The sequence below is a fragment of the Neocloeon triangulifer genome, unplaced genomic scaffold, assembly GCF_031216515.1.
Source record: "Neocloeon triangulifer isolate White Clay Creek 2 clone unplaced genomic scaffold, ASM3121651v1 ptg000001l, whole genome shotgun sequence".
Lineage (NCBI taxonomy): Eukaryota > Metazoa > Arthropoda > Insecta > Ephemeroptera > Baetidae > Neocloeon > Neocloeon triangulifer.
Genome location: NW_026775544.1, coordinates 382,556 through 404,948, shown reverse-complemented (window position 1 = coordinate 404,948; position 22,393 = coordinate 382,556). Strand labels below are relative to the sequence as shown.

At 39.5% G+C, this 22,393-nt stretch overlaps 1 protein-coding gene across 6 annotated transcripts in view; it reads right to left on the bottom strand.

The window, feature by feature from the left end:
* Positions 1–22,393, bottom strand: part of LOC132199062 (nucleolysin TIAR-like) — a 112,146-nt gene that overhangs the window by 8,537 nt on the left and 81,216 nt on the right. For 3 of the 6 annotated variants that reach the window (XM_059623453.1, XM_059623502.1, XM_059623461.1), the window contains exons 6-8: positions 9,284–9,371; positions 8,596–8,671; positions 3,377–3,491 (exon numbers count right to left, since the gene is read on the bottom strand). In XM_059623453.1, coding sequence (XP_059479436.1) covers positions 3,377–3,491; positions 8,596–8,671; positions 9,284–9,371 — 279 coding nt within the window. Of the gene's footprint in view, positions 1–3,376; positions 3,492–8,595; positions 8,672–9,283; positions 9,372–15,460; positions 16,033–22,393 lie in introns of those variants that run through there. The other 3 variants (XM_059623472.1, XM_059623483.1, XM_059623492.1) reach the window with 2 other exon arrangements.

The following is a 22,393-nucleotide window of genomic DNA, read 5'->3' as shown; positions in this document are numbered from 1 at the left end:
CGGCTTGGCAAAAATTCGCACCGATAAATCGCAGGCGCTGTTTGGCAATTCGGAGACGCCGCGTGTTTATGGCTAATTCTGCGGCCGTCGCAAGAAGAAAGTGCTGATTGTGATCGATTTTTGGCATCTGCACTGCACGATTGGGGCCCATTGTCGGAGCAAGGAGCGCGAACAACAACCCTGCGAGCGAGGGCCGGAATAATTCTGCCGGTGCCGCCGCCAGATTACATCTGCACCTGTGTGTAGTAATGCAGCAAGGTGCGAATAGATCGAAGAGGGAGCAACTAGTGAAGCGGCGCCGGAACACGTTCAAAGCTTTCGTTCCGACAAAGGCCAGATGAATCGGCGGCAACGCGTCAAATGGTTCCGCAGTCGGCTCGTTTCGCAACCAAATAATCACACTTCCGGCACCGCCACCCGCTCAAAATTTAATTTGGTCTGGCCAAAAGCTCTAAACGAACCTTCCTTCCCTCGGAATTTCATTAAATTTGTCCTGCACCAATCTAGGAACCGAGAACAAGCCGAAATTTGAGTGAATAATATTATCAAACTGCAAAAAAAAACATTGCAGAAATAAGAAAAACTGATATTAAATTATTTACTAAATTGAGGAAACAAAGATGCTTGAATAGATAATTAAATTAAATCATCAAAGTTTTTTAATTTCATCATGAAAATATAGCTTTTATTATTCTTTTGAAATTTGATTAAACACATGTCATTTTTGGAAAAACACTCAACTATTTGAGTGGAGACTGAAAAAAAAATCCTGTTATAATTTTTGTATTTTACAATTTTTATTCTTAAAATATTTCTTACAATGCGTTTAATGGATCGTATTTTCTAGAAACAAAAATTTGATTTCCATAATTTTTTAAATTTTAACTTTCTTCTGAAATTCAATTCAAATTTCAATTCACGCACTAAAAAAAAGAAATATCACCAATTGTGCAGTTAATTAATTTAACATCCAATTAAGTCTTTCTTTCAAATGAAAAGGATTTTTTAATATCAGTGGTCCCATTTGAAAAAAAATCGAAATCAAACTTGGCAAGCTTTAAGAATTGCCAAATAATTTTCCCTCTTATCTTGAAAATGCAATTTCATTGACGCCTCGAGTCACGGAATTTGGGCGCGCGCTCAAAAGGGCCGTTTCCGAAGTTATTAGTAGTCATTATTCAATCCGAAAGTAAGCTCTTCTAGGAAATTCATGTCATATATCCAGAGCGTGGCGCGCGGGAAATTGTCAAAGGTCGGAATTGCTCGGTCGGAAAATTGACGCAAAGCTTTGTGCAGCGCCGCCGCTCTCGAGCCGATGGATCGAGAAAGCCTTTCGGGCGCAGAAAACCGGCAAATTTAATCGAACCACTTTCACTTGGAGATTGAACGACTGCTCCGGCATCATGCACCTTCAATCATTCCCACCAAGATCCCGCCCGCGACCCCCAAAATCTACTTAAGACCCATGCATTATTTACTCTGGAATAAGAGCCTCATTCAGGCCCAATCTATTTTTCGCCCATCCATAATTAACCGAACCGAATTGTAACACAATTCTTGTTCTTTAATGGGTTAGTTAATTTACATTATTATTGAGCATAATATGTCGTTTAGATTTTTGCCATACAAAATTAGGCCTTAAAAGTTTTGAATAACAAAAAAGCCACAAAAATAAGTGGGAAATTTATTCAGGCCAAAAATATATTCAAAATTATAGATAATTTTTTTTAGAAAGGACGTTATTATACAATTTAAAACAACAATCAGCAATGTGGTTTTGAAAATTTCCCGTTTTCTTTCTGGGGCCACGGCAAGGGTGGTTCCTGTCGCAGTGGTGTCGTCTGGAATAACAGAATTTGGCCCGCTCAATCAACACCCGCCGCCGTTGCCGTTGCCGTCGCCCGGCGGAGATGGGAAATTCAATTCAGCGGCACCCGCAAAAGCGTTCGTTTGTTCATAATAACAGTTACGCGATGGATGAGTGAGTGCGTTGCGGCGCGCGCTCTCTTTTGTGTTGTGCCCATGCAAATCCGCCCCTTTGCAGCCGCGTTGGGGCGCACCCGCCGCCGCCGCCGCACCAGCTGGGAATGCTTTTCGCACGACTTTGCACTAATATCGTGAATTAAAATGGAAATGAGTTTCCAAATGCAGAGAATTTCTGTTTGTGTCCCCGAATTGGAAAAAAGGGACTGCGTTTTGTTTCGTCGGGATTACTTTTTTGTTGCAATAAATTGTTTCCAAAGAAGAGTTTGGAAAAACAGCGAAGCTAACAGAAATTGTTTTAAGGACATTTTTACGAAACAATACAAAAAAAAAAGAGTGGAACAACAACAAATATTTTTTTACATATTCACAATTAATATAATAGGATTTTAATCATTTAATTAAATAAATAATTTCAATATGCAAATTGTTGATTCAGATGTAAATTATTTAACATAATAATTATCATATTTGTTGAAGGAAAACAAACAACAGTCCTTAAAAAAATTGATTACTATAATTTCAAATAATTCAAATTTCGCTCAAAATTGGTGGCGTTTTGCCTCAATATATCGGTGGAGAGTGTCGAAGCTGCAAATGTTTGCGAAATTCGCACTCATCTCTGCAGTCATGAGTGGAATCGCTTTCCGCGCATAAAAGCAAGCTGCCGTCGTCGTCAGCTGAAAATCGCGCGCGCAATCGGGAGTTTTGCATCAACCAAGAGCCGGCCGGGTGGTGAGTGAGTGAGTGACGCGTGTTTGCGGCGTCTTTCACACAAAACAAACAATCGATCCCGCGACTTGGCCGGCAAGCAAAGCCGAGCCAAGAAAGAGAGAAAGATATGGGAGCAGAGAAAGAAGGAAGAAAGAGAGAGAAAAGAGCGCCGAGGAGGAAAGAAACAAATTTTGCGGTCAACCCTTTCGTTCGTACTTGCGGCCCACAGAGGATGACACGTTCTCCTCTCTCATTCTTTATTTTAACTCGGCGGAAAGGAAGAAATAAAAAAGAAAAGCAGCGCCCCGGTTCAACCGAGTGTGAACGAATGTAAATCTATACATATAGCTGCTTCTGCGGAGGAGTAGGAGGAGTTGGAGAGAGAGAAGAAGAAGTTGAAACAAACATGCAACACAGTGACAGCAGCGAAATACTGCAGAGGAAGTGAAATATTTCCGTGAACTGCTCTCTCGTTCAGAATGGATTATTTTTTGCTAGCTATCTATAAATATTATATCAAAGAGGAGAGAAACGGGGTGAGAGATTTAGATATACAAAAGGAGGCATTCCGGAAAAATATTTCCTAATGGACAGAGAGAGAGAGAGAATAAAACATCGAGACGTGTGGGAAAAGAGGCAAAAATACGAAAAATAAATAAAGAAAGTGTTGAGTTCTTACAGTCAAACTGACCTTCGATCTTGGGGGCTGGTGGTTTGCGCGTGGCCCAGTTGGTTCTAATGGATCTGCTGCCCAGCCACTGGCCATTCATCGCAGTGATCGCGCTTTCGGCCTCCTGCGGAAGAAACAAACTTGAATTGGTATACTTGTTGGTCACAGGCGACGAAGGCAGGGAATCAAGAAGGCACACACACAAGATAATCACTTTCAAGCAGGGGAGACCGGTGTGAGTAAACACCCTCTGAACAGAGGAGGGTGCCGCACACTTTATAGACTTTGGGCGAGCAAGAGAAAAGCGCGCTGGCAATTTTGAACAGATTTTTCCTTGCGCTCCGCAAATAACGCAATTTGTTTGGTTTGCTTATGAGAAGCTCAGCCCCCTGGGCTTTTTGCAGACGATCGATTTTTCTAGAGCTTAAATTGCTTCAAATTTTATAACAAAAAATTTTTTTGATCAAACGAATTTTGACAATTTTTATTTCAAGGTATTTTTTTGTTTATAATTATTTGATTTAGTTATAATTGCAATTGAATGAAAATTTAACTGCGATTATAATTTGTTAAATTAAAGCTACAAAATTAAGCATAAATTAACTTCAGATTCAAGTTCATGGAGGAAACGACATCCAATTCCCAAATATTTTCCAATTTTAGATTTACCCTAAACCCCACCCCCGGGGGAGGGGGTGGACCTCATCCCTGACTCTGACCTTAGCAATTGCTCTAATTTGATTGGTACTCTACATAAATTTAGAATTTCGCAAAAAATTGTTCATAATTCAGCAAAATTGGAGGTAATTAAAATTTTACGATCTTAAATAGGGCGAAAAAACCATTTTTATTTCAACTTTGGCTGCAGATATCTAAAAAAAACTAACAAATGCCACTAAAATTTGCACACTGATCTAATTAAATTTGTAAAAAAATTTATGAGGGAAATTGGAAATAACACTAATAATTAATTTTTGATATTATTTTACTTGAAAGTTAAAATTTTATAATGTTATTGTTTATCTGTACTTCCAAATGAAGTAAATAATACAAAAAGTGAAGAAAACGGTAGCACCCCTGTCGAACTAATCCCCAAAAAAGGACCGTAAGCAGTAAAATAATTTCTAACATTGTATTTTACTGAAGGTCTAAACGAATTTTCGGAAGAAATAATGTCAAATTAGTTCTTTACTAGCTTTCATAAAGGCAAGTGCAATAAATTTCAGACGTATTTATAAAAAAAAAAGATGAAAAAATGGAGGAAGAACAAGGAATGATGCTGGGCGGCTGCCGAGTCATCTCTTCGTGAAACCGCGCAGCTTTTCTCGGCCAGCACTACTTCCTTAAGTGTGGGAAAAGCCATAAATCCTCATTCCCAAAGGCGCGTACGTCTGCTCGAAATTTCGAAAAAGAAAAACAGCGGCTCCCGTTTGTCCCTCCTCTCTAGGAGAATTTCCCTGGCTGCCGCGCGAAAGTTAATTTCTGACTTCACGGCAATGAATCTTGCGCGGGTTAAAAAGTCGCCGGGCCCTTCTTTTCCTAATTTCACCGCAGTGGCAAAAACGTCGGCTGGGAATTGCACAGCGATCGATGCATTTTTATATCAAATAAAATAGCACGTGTGGGAGAGAGTGCGAGGGAAGAGTTTTCTCGCGTTTTGTTGCTCGCCGAGGATTTTCTTCAGCAGAGCTCTCTGCACATAATTAATGATTAGGGGAGCTAAATGCGCGGCTTAAATAATTGAGACGTGACCCAACAGGCGGCAACTTTTGCCAAACATGGCGTGCCTCGCCCCGAGAAAGTGCGCTACTTACTTTGTCGACAACAGCACGGCTCGCTTTTGTGTGTTGCGGCAAAGCAGCGGGGAAAAATAAGATTTCATCTTGTTGCCGGCGTTGGCTGCGGACAAGTTTATATAGATATATTTTGAACAGGGGCAAAAAGTTTCGCATCAGAGCAAAGAGACGAGAGAGGCGAGCAGATTATTGGCTATGAGATAAATTTCGTTCGGAATAGTGTATCGAACTAAGAGGGTGAAAGTGGGAGTCTAGGATTTTTTGTGCGCTCATTTTTTTAGAGTGAGAGACCGGGGAAGAAACTTTTTGCCTCGTCGATCAAGAGTCAGCTGCGCCGATATACACTCGGGCCTGCGGCAATTTGGGGGATGCTTGAAATTCAATTAGGAGTCGATTCGGGGGTTGGGTTTCAATTTGTTGCAACTTAGGGTACTTTCTTCTCGTAAAAGACAAGTTTTGAAATTAGATTTACTTGGAAATTTTAGTGCTCTGAAATTCTGTTTTGATCAAAATATATCGGATCAAAATTGGTAACAAAAGAGAATTTACTGATTTTTATTTTTATGCAATTAATGAAGAATAAAAAGGGTTAAAATTTTAATTGACGTGAGATGGGATCAAAGCTCAACCATTTAAACGTCCCGTTTAATTTCAATTGCAGAATTAAAAAGAGCAATTAGCTTGTTTCGAGCGCACATTTAATACACACAATATCGTTGCATGCCGAGAGTCCATCTTGGGCACAAATCTCGATCGTATCTGGCCGCGCCACTAAAAATCATGGCTGCGACCGGGGCTCGTTTTGGGCACCGCCGTAAAAAGCAGGGAATCTAGATGGCGGCGGAATCGCAAATTGAAGATTTTGCGCCGAGACAAAAGAAAGATGCAGGCCCATATCTTAATTTGGCCGAAAAGAGGAAGAAGAAAAAGAGAGGCGGGCGAGCCGTAACAAGAAGTTTTGATCTCGTGTCGTAAAAACGGGGAAATTTCACTTGGCAACATAAAAGTGCTAATCTAATAACAGGCATCAGCCGGAAAGGCAAAGCAGCGCCGCACCACTTTTCTCATTCCCGGCGAGGCCGGCCTGCGCGCGAATTAATATTCCGTTCAGGGGTGCATATCAGTGGCATCTCTGTATTCTAAATAAAAAAGCTGCCGGACTGGCCGGGGGTGACGCATGACACCAATAAAAAACTGTTTAGCTCTTTAATAGAATAATACGTAGAGAGAAAAAAAACCGCCCGCGCGCGCATATTAGATGAAGTTATCTCGCGCTTTATTTATTTCCCGGGCCGGCCGTTTCGTTTTCGGACACACATTGTTGCGTGCTGAATTAACAACCAGCCCTGTTGGTGGCGCAGAAAGGAATTTTGTTCCGCATTTTCCACCGAGTCGTCCGCGTATGGGGTGGCTTGGCTGGTATTGTATCGATTAAAGGAGGCCTGAGCAGGGAGAAAGCAGGGTCAGGAATCGCTGTGGCCAAAAGTCAAAAGCGACCGACCCACCGACCGACCGAGACTGCAGTACTTTGTGTCACACAGACACCGAGCCAAAGATCAAACGCAGCTGTTTGAAGTCGCCACGCATTACTTACACACACGGGCCATTTCTTCCGATAGACCGTTTCTTCCGCGTCGTCCCCTCCGATTTAATTGGACTTTGCTTTGAATCGAAAAACTATCAATATCGATCCGCAAACAGAGATTTGTCGGTCGCTTTTTCTGCACTGCGACGGGCGAAGGCGGAGAAATAAATTCCAGAAATGGATTCCGACCCTCTTTCTGTCTTTGAAAGGGAAAACGTTTTTTATCATACGAATATATCCAGACGGTCAAAGGCGCCTTTTAGGGAAAATTCACTAAATTCTTCAAATGTAAATCTTTGGTTATATTTTTCGCAATTTAGTAAGAAGAATCTTTACTCTTATTTGGCTTTTTCCATTATTTAATCTGATTGAATAAAGAATTTATTAAACACCGTAATAGTTTTACAATAGTACGATGATAATGAAATCTCTTTTCTTCGTCCTGAAGAACTTTCTCACAAACAAATTCAAGTTTTGACGTTATGTTACGCCGTACATGGATATCTGAAGAATATATGTCTTTTTCATTTCAAATTCTGCATTCGATAATTTGATTAACATCGAAATTCCAGACAAAATTTAAAATAAGAAGCTAAAGAGGCAAAGAAAATTATAAAATGCAAACTTTTTATTAATTCCGCTAAAATTTACTAAAAAAATACATACTCACACTAACAAATTAACAACCTTCAAATAGTTGTTCGTGTGTTTTTCTGTTCTAATTAGTATGTTGCTCTATTTACCCCAATTTTCCAGATTTTAATGGAATTTTTGATCTTTTTTGACTCTAAAATATTAATTTTTGAGAGATTTTAAAAATTAACATCTCAATTAAAGATCATAATTTTAAGAACTTAAAACCCAAAGAAACCACTCAAAACGAGAAATAATTAAATTAGTACTTGTGACTAATCACATTGACGTGGAATTACGTTCCGAGAAGCGAGATATTTGATTTTCTAACTTTTTTACACCTGTTTTGTCTCAAATATCTCGCGTCTCGGAACGTAATTCCACGTCAAGGCGATTAGTCACAAGTACTAATTTAGTCAAAATTTTGGTTTATATTCCATTCTTTAAAGCCAAGGTTTTCTCGCACAGTTTCAGTAAAACCACTAAAAACCTCTTTCAAAGATTTTTACTTATTATGTAATTATTAACTTCTAATCATTATTGTACCAGCAATGTTTACTTTTTAGTTATCCTATTTATCATTATTTATTGTACTTCAATGTTACGTAATATTCTTCTTTTTAAATTATAGATGTTGAAAAAAAATGCTCAATATCAAAAATTCAACCGACTTAACTATAATAAGCATAACTTAAAATTCTCACTAGAGACCTGTGTTATCATTTAATTATTATCTGAGAATTTTATTTTGTAACCTTTATTATTAATTTCATACTCCAGATGCTACCATTGAACAAGGAAAAAATTTTAATGACTTCTCAGGCCAAGTATACTCACAAATTATAATATTAATTATTCTTCTTCATTAAAAATTTACGCTATTTTTTGCATTGTAATTAAGTTAGTCATTCTTCTGTTAGGGTCTAAATTGAACCAATAAAATTTCTCAGAAACAGAAAAATAACCAGGCAAGGAACATTTATAACAACCCGTTGAAGTTGTTGTAAGTCATATTAATAAGTCTCAGACAAAACATTGTTGATTTTTCTCCTTGTCGAAAGAGAAAAACTTGAAATAGAACGTTGGTCGTTCTTTTTCAACCCAGCAGAAACCGAGTTCTCAGAATTTTTTTGAAACAAGAGAAGGAAAAATCTGTTCAAATGGAGCGCAAAAAGAGAAAATGTATGTTAGCATGAAAAAATGTTGGTACTCACCGCTTTTTTAACAAAGGAAACAAAGCCATATCCTTTTGATTTTAAAGTTTGAGGATCTCTGACTACACGGCAGTCTCTGCAACAAACAAATGGACAAGTGTCAGCACAAGACGAGTGGGAAAAGGGCCAAGATGGAGTGGAGGCGAAATAATCAAGAGACTTCTCTTCCTAGAGTGAGAGAGTGAGCGTGCTAATGAAAACTTAAGTTTTCTTTTGTGTAATTGTCAAGGGAAATTAGAGCAAAAGCGGCGGCAGCCATAAATCACGGCAGTATCAATAGAGCAGCAACGGCTGCTTTTGGCCGCCGCTTTTCCCATCACCGCGCCAAAGGGCACGCACAGGTGCGCGCGGCCCAGCGAATTAATTCTGCAGGAAAATCAACAGCGCCGCCGGCAACTTTTAATTAGCGACACGTCGCGCCAGAAATATGCCTCATTGCATGCTTATTAATTATATGCAAACAAACTTCACTCAAAAGAAGCGCGCGCGCGCGCGAGCAAAAATGTATTTAATTACCAAATCACCGGCAGCCAAGAGGAAAAGTTTCGGTCGAGTTAACGAGCGGAAAATGTCGCGATTTCCCTCTCCGCTGCCGCTTTTTCAACTTCAAACGGCCACAGGAACATTTAGAGGCACGGCCAAAGTACGTACATAGGGGGGAGCTCAGTAATTAGGGATGTTTACTTACGATATTTCTCCAAAAGGTGCAAAAGCTTCTCTAAGTGTTTGGGTTTCAATTTCTGGACTCAAGTCTCCAACGAATATGTGGTAATGTTCTGAAACACACAAATCATTTTTTAGATAAGTTCATTTGACAAAAATGTACAAGATTTTAGAAGAAAGAAGAAAGGTGAAGAATTTATAAGCTGATATGATACAATAATTAGAAACGGCATTTTGTTAATAAAAATTGATGGAGAATAATGTAAATTTTAAAATAATTCAAATATTTCATACTTTAAAATACGTTGGAAAATAAATATTATATTTTATATTTAATCCTTTGAGGATTCGCTTTTTCGAGTCACCTAGTTTTTAGCGATAATTAAACAGTCAAGTTTTATCTTATAATATTTTGGTAATTGTTAAAATGTCAACTTGTGTTATTTATTTATATTGTTGCAAATGATCGGGCTGCATGGAGATTGTAATATTCATAACTGAAAATAAGTATAGACTTAATTTAATAAGCTAAACTGCATGATTTCATCCTAACTTTTACAGCAATGTTCAATTTAAATCTTTGTCAATTGCAAAAAAGGCCAAAAAGCTGAAAAAAACTTCAAAATTATCTCTTTATTTTTTTATTGTTGTTTATAACCACATCAATTAACAAAAAATAAGCTTTATTTTTTCACATCTTAAGTGATTTTCTTTCAATTACCGATCAAAAACTTTGGAATCATTATTTATTTAGAGTGATTTAGAGCTGGAAAAGGAAATTTGAAAATTTCATAAATTTAATTCACCACATTAAGAACTTATTGACAATAAAATATTTAAAACAATTGCGGTTAAAAAATTTACAATGTTGTTTCCGATAATTGCAAATAAATTACTCTTATTGTTGTAAAGACTTAATTTGACTATGCCAGTAAGAAGTACTTTTTTAAATTGAGAACGAAAGGAAAAAATTAAACTGATAAACTGAAAAAACTCGGATTAAATTATTTGCTGTCGACAGCAAGATTATAGAAATAATTGTAAATTATCATTATAAAAATTTAATAGAGTTTTTAGTGAAATTGGTTTTATTTCAGGTGCGAAACTATGCAATCCATTAAAAAATATGAAGTATGGATTACAATTTTTCTTTTAAATAGTCTGTTTAGGATAGAATACATCACAACAAAACTCGTCAAAATAATAATTTAATAATTTTTACCTGGAATTAAATTATTTTTGACAATTTACTAAAATCACCATTAAAATACTGAATGTTCTAAATCAGAAATCCTGAAATGTTTAAATCCTCTAAAAAGAATTGCTGGTTGTAGTTTATACAACTTTTTTCCATTCCATTTTAAAATAACGATTTTTGTTTTTACCAACAAGTCTCATCTCCCATTCAAAGCCCTCTTTTCGCGGTGATACGAAAAGAATTGGGCGAAGAGCATTCACACAAATCCTAAATAGAGCGGTGCGCATTAAAAACGGCGAGAATGAAATAAAAGTGTCGTAAAAGTGGCGGCTTTAAAAGTTGGTTTCTGGTGTGGCGTGCGCGAATATAAAATGCATCAGGTAAAAATTCTTTCCTCTCCACCTCGCTCGCTCTCTCGCCACGCGCGCTCGCTCGCTCCGCTCTTGCTATACATCATCATTTTCCATTTGTTGCTTTTGTGCGCGGCGGCGGCGGCGGCGGCAAGAGGCGCGTAACAGACGGCTTGTTGGAACCTTACCCACTCTTTCACTCACTCGCCGCTATTATGCGCGCCTCGATGCAGCTTAATGGGGCATTTTTCTATTTCCTTCGCACCTAATTAAAACGAGGGGAAATTTTTTTCCACCTCGAACCACTTGATGGAAAACTTCATTAGCTTTCCTTTCGGACCGACTGATTAGCCTCGCTAATTACATATTTATGTATCCTGCGATTGCAACCCTCGATGGATGAAAACAAATATGCCGTTGTTTCCATTTCTCTCTGTGCGTTCACTTCATTAATTAAGAGCCGTTTTGCATGTTTTTGCCGAGATTCTCTTTCCGCAGGCCATGCACTAATTAATAAACAGGGCGCAATTTTAATTACAGCCATTGATTGGAATTGATCCCTGGGAGCGGTGAATCAAATAATCAACCCCGCGCTTCAGCGTTTAACCCTCTCTCGCCGCACGTGATTGTGTACAAAGGCCCTAATTAAATCACGACTTTTTCGCTGCATTGTTGCGATTTTTGTTTTGTTATTTCCTTCACTTCTTCTGCGCCACTTTGCTCTTAATTAATCAATGATCGCTTTACAAGCAGCTGCGCCGACCTCTGGCTTGGCTGAACTTTTAAATCACCTCTCTCGCGTGTGGCTGCAGCGATTTATCATTGCACTTTGCAACTTCTGCATCGCTGCGTCCTGAAATTTATACATTGTGTGCGCGAGAACGATTCGAGCATTAAGCACATTGGCGCATTCGTTTTACACAAAAGCCCACCGGGGACGGGAAAAATTGCTTTCTGCATTTGATTGCACTTATAGCGAACCTTTTTACGTTCGACGGTTTCCCTGCGAGATGCATTTGCGAGGCTCAGCGTGCTGCTGCAAATGGAGTTTATATTAAATCTTGCCCGTGACTTCATAAACAGATTCCACGAAATGGGATAAAAACTATGTGTGCGAGAGCGAAGTTTTTAATATTGCGCCCTACTTTTCTTCCATATAAATGGAAAATAAATTAAATTAATGTATGAATACAAAAACGTTGCAAGTTCCCTCGGCAAATACATATCCGAAATGATTTTTTTTTTTTTAAAGTCTAGTTCATTTTTTTAGTGTTTGTTTTTTTTATATATATTTTTTAGCGTTTGCGTGTTGTTTGTATCCCAGTTTTCCAAAAGAAATTCAACGTGGAGTCAGAAACTGAGCGAGTAAAAATGCTTAGAAAACAAATTAAAATGTTCAAATTTGAACTCATAATTAGATTTTTTTTAAAGCCAGATTAAAATGATTAAAAAATTATTTCTTCCACATCTAAAGCTCAAGATTATATTAAATTTAGGGTGTTGCCGTTTGTACTGATTTTGAAGTTTAAAATGAAAAATTAATGTTTTGATGGCTGAAATTTTTATAAAGCATTCAAAAATTGAGATTTCAAATTAGAAGTTGAAGATTTTGACATTTTAACCAAGCATTTTTTTTATTTTTTATTCAAGCATTTGGTTTTCTTGCTGTTTCTGAATTCATATCAAACTTCAAGTCTATTTTAAAAACAATTGCATGTTCATCAGAAGAATTTAAATGATTTTTCATTAAATTTTTTATTATTGAGCTTGCATAACTTTTGAAAAGAAATCATAAAATCCGTTTCTTTGATTGCAAATGCAAACTGAAGGCGAAATCGAATTTTTCTGAATGCTCGTCATTTTGAAATAAAAGTGGATTCAGTTTTTTAAATTAGCATAATCTGCACGTAGATTTGTATCCAGCAACAAAAACCCTTCCATCACAGCAATGGAATAAAGACCGCCTGTTCTTCTTCTTTTTTTAAAAACTGCTCTCGAAGCAAAGCAATTCTTTACAACGAGCAACTAAATTATCCGCCAGCCCAGGGATGAATTATGCCTCGGTCCACGGCATTTGCGCGTCACAAAAAAGGCCACACACATAAATCGCAGCCGGGTGCATTTGCCAATTCGACGCGACGTAATTCAAAACTCTTGGCCTCGCTCGCGGCTCGAGTGGAAAAAGCGCGTGCAGATTTTTCCGTCGGCGCATTATTATTGTGGCGAAACATTGAATCCTCATTACACGCTTTCGTGTTGACAGGCATAATAATTGTGCGCGAAACTTTGCCAAAAAGAGCCAGGCAGAGTGAGCGAATCCCGGCCAAATCGTGGCGAGCTGCAGCCCCGTTACATTTTCACCCCTTTTATTTTTGCATATGAAAACACACACACACACACGCAACGGCCACAAAGATATTCAGCCGGACAATAATTTATAATTTAGCAACAAACCATCCCCTTTTAAGTCTGGAACATCTGAGAGAGAAAGAGAGAGAGAGAGCATTATAATGTAGCGCGCAGGCTGGTGGGGTACGTGTACAGATCCCGCCATAAATAAAGTGGGACGGTGTGTGCTTCTATATGCACTACTAAACAACACGAATGTGTGTGTAATAATAATAAAGTAGTCCGCATCAAGTTGGTGGAATAATATTATCGCACAGCATCTGGACGGGGCGCGTGCATATTTAATTAAAGCCCGTTTCGATCGTTCCTTTGCCAATTAAGCGGAGGCCGAATTAACGCGCCGCTCGGTGATAATTACACGCGGAAATAATATGGACCGTGAGCGAAGAGATAGATGCAGCCGCTGCGCCAATATGCAAATCCGGTCTGTCTGCCAATTTCCCGGTGAAAAATAATGGCAATAATAATAGCCGAGTGGTTGGTTCTCAAGGTCTCTGATGCGAGCTCCGAGCACACACAATATAAACAAGAAATAAAAGTGTGCAGCAGTTGCTGTGAAAGAAGAGCGAGCCGAAGGAGGAGCAGCTGCAGCGTCAGGCGGGCTGCCGCGCGGCTCACCTGCATTCGTTTTATGCCGACGTCCTGTGTACATAAAAACTGGATAGATTATAGCTTTCCTTTTATAATAAAAATTTTATTTCAAATGTAAATGCCAGTGGCGGCGGAGTTGCCGGATCGAGTACCAACTGCGAATTTTTACGTCCCGCTAGAGAAAGCATGGGCGGCCTGCGAAAATTTGCCAATAAAATTCGCTGAACGCGAAATTGTCAAGCCTTAAACTGCTGCCATAGGACAAAGGATCCCTGACGATAAATGTGTCACGGGAATTTGCTTTGACTGTTATTATTTTATCACAAATTTTGTGAAATAAATGTTTTCTCTTCAAGAAAATTTAATTCTACATCAATTTTCTAAGAATATGAATAATAATTCAATGAATTAAATATGTAAATAATTTTACAAATAAAAATATTAAATTTAATAAAAGCTACAAAAGCATTAATTTGATAGGAAAGAAATTTAAAAAGTTCAGATTCAAAGATTAATACACCTTTTTCAACGATATAAGCCCCTCCTTCTGTTTTCTTAAAGATACAATAAGAAAACACTCGAGTCCAATTTCGAATCCCCCCAGCTTGCAAGTTACTGGTTCCATCCCTTGGAGCGATGGGATGGTCATCGCCACTAGTACGAAAGAAAAACAACGGGCGCAAAACTCCAAGAATAATACACCCGAAATCAACTTTGGGGATAGCGACGTGTATGTTTTCGTTGGCTGGTGCGGGTCGCCTCGCCGCGATGTTTGCTCTAATTAACCACCAACCCCCGATATGTGTCTAATTTTTTCCTTCGACTGCACGAATTTCCCTTTCATTTACTCTGGCAGGCCAGCGGTGGGCCATTAATTAATACCTAATAAAGTAAGCGCTACTTTTTCCCCCAGCTGCCGCTGCGCGAAAAAATACAACACACGCGCGCGCGTGCAAAAAGTTTCCCTAGCCGGAGCTCTTTATGGCCGGCCGTGTGCTGCTGCGGCAAATTAAGCAGCGTTTTTTCCCTCGGTGGCAGAAATACTTTTAATTTTGGCCGAAAACAGAATGCGGCAGACATGCGCACCAAGGACCGGAGAGGGAATTTCAAATATTAAAATTTTTATTTCAATTGTGATGTTGATTTGAAATGTAATTAATTTTGAAAATTCATCCAAAATCTGCAAATTACTTCAATAATTCAATTTTAAAATTGATTGATATTCAAAATTGATATTTTCAATATTTTCAATTGTTCTCAAAAAGGGTATTGTTTATTTTTTGAATATATATGAAATGGATAGATGAATTTAACAAATAAAATTGATTTAATTTCATATTTAATACAATTTAAATTGATGTGTACTTTTTTAAACAAATTTAAATTAATTCTCTGTTTTCCCATTTAATTCAGAATTTTAATTCACTTTTGTATTGATAGCGACAGAACTGAAGTAAATAAATGGGATAGAGTCCAAATAAAAATGTCAATAAAAAAGTAAACATTTAAATATTTCTTTTAGAATTAGAATATCAGGAAAGTGTTTATTTCTGGGTAACAATAAATTTTTTTCACAGTATTTCACAAAAAGCAATTCTGATCGGCTCTTTGATTTTGAATTAATTTTCAATTTTGAATTTAAAATTTTATATACCAGTTTTGTTGGCCATTGAGGAATTGTGGTTGACGGCGGCCATGATGAGTTTGTCGGCCTGCTGGAGGGCCTGTTTGGGTGGCTGCTGGGCGGCGAGTGCGGGCGGCGCGGCCACGGCCACCGGCGGGCCGTTGTTGGCCGCCGTCAGGGTGGCCGTCATGGTCGGCAGCATCAGGGTGGACATGGTGGCGAGCATCCTGTGGCCGTTGGAGCGCGGGGCCGGCGGTGGTTGTTGTTGCTGCTGCTGGAAGAAGTGCTGGAACGGCGGTTGGATGAGGTTGGCGGGCAAACTGGCTGCTGCGGCTGGGCTCACTTGGTGATACACTTTGCAGACGAAGGGAGCCGTGTTGGTTGATCAACACGACTGCCGCGACTGAATTGGACTCGCTCGCTCGCTCTCCGCACCACCCGAACGCAACTTCAACAACAAAGAAGCGACATTCGCGCTTCGGGGCTGAGAAAAATTAAAGACACACGCGCGCGCGGCCGCCACGGAGGGAGCAGCTGGAGTCGGAGCTGCAAAAGCCAGCCACTCTCTCCCGATCCTAAGCAGCGTCTACTCTACAGCTCGTGCACAACAGCCGATCTCCGAGCAGACTGACTAGTTGCTGCTGTTGTGAGCCACCCTTCAGCTCAGCACATGTAGGCCGCGCATGCCCTTATTGCAGATAAGGGGGTGTACGTATTAATGTGCGGCGGCGGCGGCCTTATCCCGGCAGCCCTGCTTACCGACCGAACCGACCCCTGCTGCAAAACACCCGTACCACTCTTCTTTTTCTCTTTTTTTTTTATTAATAAATCTTCAATTAGCGCTCGAATTTCCCATGTGCTGCTTTCGTCCGCATTTCCCCTCTTTTTCTTCACTTCATGAAATTGGGCTTCTTCTTCTTCTTCACTGGAGTTTTCTCTCTCTCGTAATGATGATGGAGGCGCCGTTGCTGGCCGTTCTCTCTCCCTCTCTCTCCTCCTTCCGCTGTGCGGAGGCGTCATTAATAAATAATGAATGGAAATCTCGCGGAAAGCTGCGAGCTCGGAGCTCTTTGTTTGCTCGGCCCGGCGTGATTGCAAGTTGTGTGCGCGGCGCCAACTTTGGTAAATATTCAGTCAATTTTGATACGCCAATGCAAATATAACTCGGAGCGGTGCGGTTGACAAATAAGGAGAAATCCCAGGACACGGAATAATAATGGCACTACTTATTGTTTGCTCAGTCGGTCCGAGGACCAGCCGAGCGTGTTGCAAATTCGTGGCGCGCAACAGTTTTTCCTCTTGATTTGGGTGGAAAAAGCGGCGCCCAATTAAATTGTAAATTCCGTGGAGCACGAGGAAGAGCGAAACAGGTCGGCGCGTGCATGTGTACGGGCAAATATTTATTCAAGTTTTTGTGCGCCCGCACACGCCCCGTGGATAAATTGAAAAATAACAAAAGGATGCTCGGTATAAACATTATTATATTAAATAATAGCATTCGAACGCCTCAGGGTATTGTTGTTAGGGTTTTGTAAATGTTTGTGTTGCGAAACATTTCATTTTGTTAGTTCGTATCCTCGAGTAAAGTTATTTGCCATTTCATTTGCCCTCCGCCGCTGCATGTCCTCGGCGCATGTGAGAGCGAGCAAGAGCCGCCTCCGCTCCATCCATCCACCACCACCGCACACACACACGGCATATTTATTTGTATCTCTGTATGTGATGCTCGCGCATACGTGTATAACTAACTCGGCACTTGATGATGAGATGCGACTTGGTAAATGTACATATGTGGCCTCGGCGCATCGATCCTTCGAGGCGTACTTTGCTATTCATTAGAGAAATTCTAATTGCTGTAATTAGAATTACACTTTATGGCATATACGAGCTTTCGGGTCTTCTCGTCCCATCAAACTTTGACTTTTGGCACTCAGAACTCTTAAGTTTATCAAATTTCGTGGCGCTTTGCAATCGTATTTTAATTAAGCATTGCAAATAAAGTGGAGGCGCCCATGATGGAATTTTTAACTTTTATCAAAATTTAAACTGAAATAATTTATTTTACTCAAATTACAATCAATAAAATTTGTTTAATTCATGGTGAATACTATTGTTAATTATTATTATTATTATTATTCTCCACATTTTTCCTTTAAATTGTTTATATTCAATTGTTGAAATAATTTATTTGAAAAAAAAAGGAATTGTTTGACAAAACGGCAACACCACTAGCTAGAATTTTACTAAAACTTCCGAGATCAAAAAGACCCCATTAGCTGCAGAAAATAAGTGAGTAAGCTTTCATCTAATTTTTTAATGAAAATCAAATAGTATTTTATTTTTTTAAACTTTTAGAAAGTTAAATTTCATAATGAAAAATATTTAACTGGATCACTAAATCCCTTCATTATTCCTCATTAAGCATTTTTTGTTTTAAATTACATCTTATACTTGTCAAGTGAAAGATGAACTTTTTTTTTAAATTTCTATTTGGTTCTAGCTAGGATAGTGAAATTACCACAAAATATTCTCAAGTGAATAGATTGCAATTTAATTTATTGGTTTTTATTGTTTTGTAATTTATTATTCAAAACATCATCCAAACCAAAAGAGCTTCCAAATTAGAAACTGGAAATATAACATTTAAATGTTTCTGTTTACCTTATTTTTGTTTGTTCATCATTAAAAACCAAAATAATATGAGAGCCACCGTTTGTCCCTTTTTAATTTCCCTAAAGCCCGCCGGCAGCAAACATCAAATGAGTTCCAATGCGCGCTCTCTCAACGAGGGGGACGGACGAGAAAGATAGCGAGCCAAGTTTCATTAAAAATCTCGGCTCTCGTGTGCGGGGAATTTTTAATTTTGCATGCACACATGACTATATTTTTTCAAGTATGTAAAGCGATAATACGCCGAAGTGCAGCCACCCTCTGTGTGCGGCGGCGGCGGCGGCCTGATGGCTGGCTGCAGTGATTAAAGGGTCGAGCGACCGCACGTCGCTGCAAAAAGCGGCGACCAATAATCAATCTGCGAATTATCCGATTGCCAAGTTTCGGCTGACAGCACCGCACGATCAAATCCGGCCAGCTTTGCTTCTTACTTGCAACAATGCCGCTTAAGAAAATAGACAGAGAGCCGACAGCATTAAAAAGATGGAGAAAAAAAACAGACACACGGGAGGAAATGAAAGCGAGATCGATGAAAAATGTCAACAGAGAGGAAGAGGCGGTGGATGCCGCCGAGCTCTTATCACCCAAGGACGTGCGGCGGCGGCGGGCAAAGGGGAGCGCATTTTGCGAAATTGGATAGCGCAGAGATGAAAAAGCAAGCAAGATTCGCCTCTGGATTTTTGAATTCGGCCGAATTAACGTGCGCCGCTTGAGTGAGCGCGCCCTTTGACCAGTGAATGGAATATAACTAATATCACCGGTGAGAGTACATCATGTTGCAGCAGCACCAGCAGGAACAGAGAGAGAGAGAGAGAGCTTGCCCGGCACATGAAAAGTTGTTTTTATTTCATATTATATTTAGCCTAAGGAAAGCCCTTTGTTGTGAAACTTTCCGACTCCCATTTCATTTGAGCCATACGGATTTGATTTCAAAGGTAAGCTTGCTCTCTCTCTCTCTCTTTCGGGCGCAGGCAACAAACAGCGGCCATTTTTATAATATTAATACAATTCCGAGAGCGCGGCAACTTCGCAAAATTAAACATAAAAAGGACTCGCTAATGAATATTGCTGCGGACGGTCCGGGTGAGAGAGCCAGGGAGGGAGAACGAGCTGGCTGTTATTCCGACAGTTTGCGAGGCAAGTCGTGTGTTAAAAAGAGGTGCAATACTTAATTAAATTTTCATTATTAATATTCCGATGTGTGCGCGGCACACACAACACGCACGCAAGCGCCACAAAACAAAACACAGGGGTTGCCAGTTCGTCCGAAAGGGCTGAAATGTTCAACCAACCGAGTTGAAAGTTTTGCAGAAATTTTCACGTCATGCAATTAAATGAGTCGCCATTATTGATTAGAAATTTAATCATCATAATTATTGAATGTTTTTAACAGATTTTTTTTTTATTTGTCAGAATTTGCTATACCAGAAATTGTAAAATTAGCAAATTTATTATCACTTTTCATTAAAGTGGTTTTTTATTCTCAAATGTACTATAGTTGGACAATGTGATTCAAGGAATCTCTCATTTGCTTAACTCGCTTGCCCTAAATAAAGTGACGCTTTAATTTTTCATTTTTTTTTTCAATGCAGATTTTTTTGCCAGCAAACGTGCGGGCAGCTGGGCCGAGCGTCGAAAGAGCGGCCGAGGGTGAAAGTTATTACCTCTAATACACACACACACGTCATGCCGTGCAACTTTGGACTCGCTTTTTTTCCGAACTGGCGCACCAGCGAATTAGAATAGTTTGCTTTGTGTGTTATCAGCACCTGTTCGCCTGCGGGTGAGGAGTATCAGGGGTTGGACGCACGCATAATTATTTCCGAGCGGGGGTGTGCCGCTGATCGGCGAGAGCGGTGTATTGAAAAATGAGGGTAATCTGCGTGCGTTCAACAGGGGTTAACAAAGCAAGCGCGCCTGGTGAGTACACAGGCATCAAATTTCAGCAAATCGGCCCAATGCTCAGGGGAGGTTCGATCCACGCATCAAAAACAAAAGGGGGCCGCACGGCAGCGCCGAAAACTATAAAAGTGCTAGAGAGAGGGAGAGTGCACAAGGGCCAGGGGAATTGGACACCAAATTTTTTTTGCGTTTTTGATTTTTGCGCTTTATTTCCTAACGAGACGCTGATTTTGATTCATTTGTTTGCACAACCGGATGCTTTGGGTTTTTGATATGAGCGCTTGTTACGCTCCATTTCCTGCTAATTTGAAAAAATTTGGGTTTACTGATTTTAATCTACTTTTAATTTTTGTAGAAAATTTCATTATCAAGTGTTCGTGTTTCCAGTTCAAAATATTCTTGTGAATTTGTATCATCAATTTCGTTTAACCTATAATTGAAAGTAAACATACTCCATAATTTATATATAATATCTAAATCAGAACTTCCTAGCGTTAATTATAAAATAAATAAAAATATAAAAAAATAATTATCATTTAATAAAAATAGAATTTAAATTACATAACATAATTTCAAAAAATCATTGCAAAAAATAATCAAAGGTATAAGTTTAAATTGTGAACTAGCACTAATTTATATTACAATCATTAATTACTAAGTAATTCACACTTCATTTTTGTATCTTATCAATCCCTGAAAAGTGGCAGGTTGAGAAGAAAATATTAGCTATTGGGATTTAATTAATAATAATAATAGATAAAAACGTTAAACTATTCCCAACTATTGGCCCAAAACAATATGCCAATGTTGTAATGAGACAAATTCTAGAAATTTAATTAACAAAATGCCAGTATTTTGGTATTTCTAGTTACCAGCTTTTTTGTAATTTAAGATTTTTTTTATTTGTAGTTGGTCTTGATGGAAAATATTATTTGTTTAAAAAGCGATGGGAAGATTTAATTATTTTAAGATAAAACTAATATTAGAAGCATCCCTTTGAATGTTTTTGGTGTCAAGATTCAGAAAATACGCCCTCTGCACCTCCCTCTGTGTAATAAGCGGGTCGGTCGAAATTATACTCCAATTAATTACAATATGAAGGGAGGCTTAATTGCCGGGCAGAAACTACTATTTAGCCGGCCGGTGTGTGTGCGCGAGTGTGATTATGGAAATTTCTACTGCAGTGCAGACGTTGTAAAACACTCGAGGGCGACAGATTCGGGCCCTCCACTCTCTCTTTTATATACAATTTTAACACTCACTCACTATACTTCATCGCGGGTAAATATTTGATGAGGCAGATCTCAGTCGCGCAGTTTTTAATGCCGGCGCATTACCTTGCATTAAATAACACCCGGCCAGCAACTTTTTCGAGCTGCCGCCTTTTCAGCTCTCGCTCTCTCCATTATATTAAGTGGAGAGCGAGCAAGCGAGGGCTCTTTCTTTCCGAACGTACATTTTTGCGCACTTTTAAGTCGAGATTTTGTGCGCTTGCGGAAAATACGCGTGTATTTCTATGCTAGCTTATAATAATGGGTTTATAAATATTTCATGCAGGCAGCTATCAAGGGAGCGCGCGCGAGATTAAAAGCAGCTCACATACCCCAAGATACACCTTTATGAGCAGCTTCTATATACTTTCTCGTCTTGCTTATTTAAGGAAGAAGAGGCGGAAAGAGAGAGAGAGCAACGCATCACTTCACTCGAGACACTTGGAGGGAAATGCATTTGCCGACAACCAGCGGCAATTCTGCTGCTTCTTCTCCAAACATTTTTCCGCTCACAGCCAAGTGGAATTGAAAATGTTTAACTTTAATTGAAAGCAAGCCGGCGGAACGGAACAAAAGACGGAGCAAACTTAATTTCCATCAACATCCGTCCGCTCCCATTCACGCGTATGCCATTTTACTGCAAATTAGATTAATCCCCTAAATTGCGGTTATCAAGAGTTACGGCCCGTCCAATTCCAGCCTCCGGCCGACCGCTAAACCTCAAGCAGTCCGACCGACCGACAGACCGACCGACCGGCCGGCCCTACCCACACACCGAGGGTTGCTTTTTCTTTTCGCTCGACTTGGGCTTGTGCGTCAAGCCGGGCGGATGACACACGCCAGCTCTTCCTTCCACCGGTGTGTATAGGTAAAAGAGGCACGCGTCTTGGGAAATGAAATCAGGATTTTTGAGATTTTAAGCGGCAGCAGCAGCAGCAGCACTCAGTCGGCGGCGGCAACTCGACTTCCTCCCAGGGGCATACGCGAGAAAGAGGAGTCAAGCGTCACGTTTGAACTGCGAAGGAAGACAGACGTCGTCGTCGCTGCAGCACCCGAAAGTAAAAATATAAAAAAAGAGGCGAAAAAGAAGCTTTGGAAGAAACACGGCGAATTTCGGCCT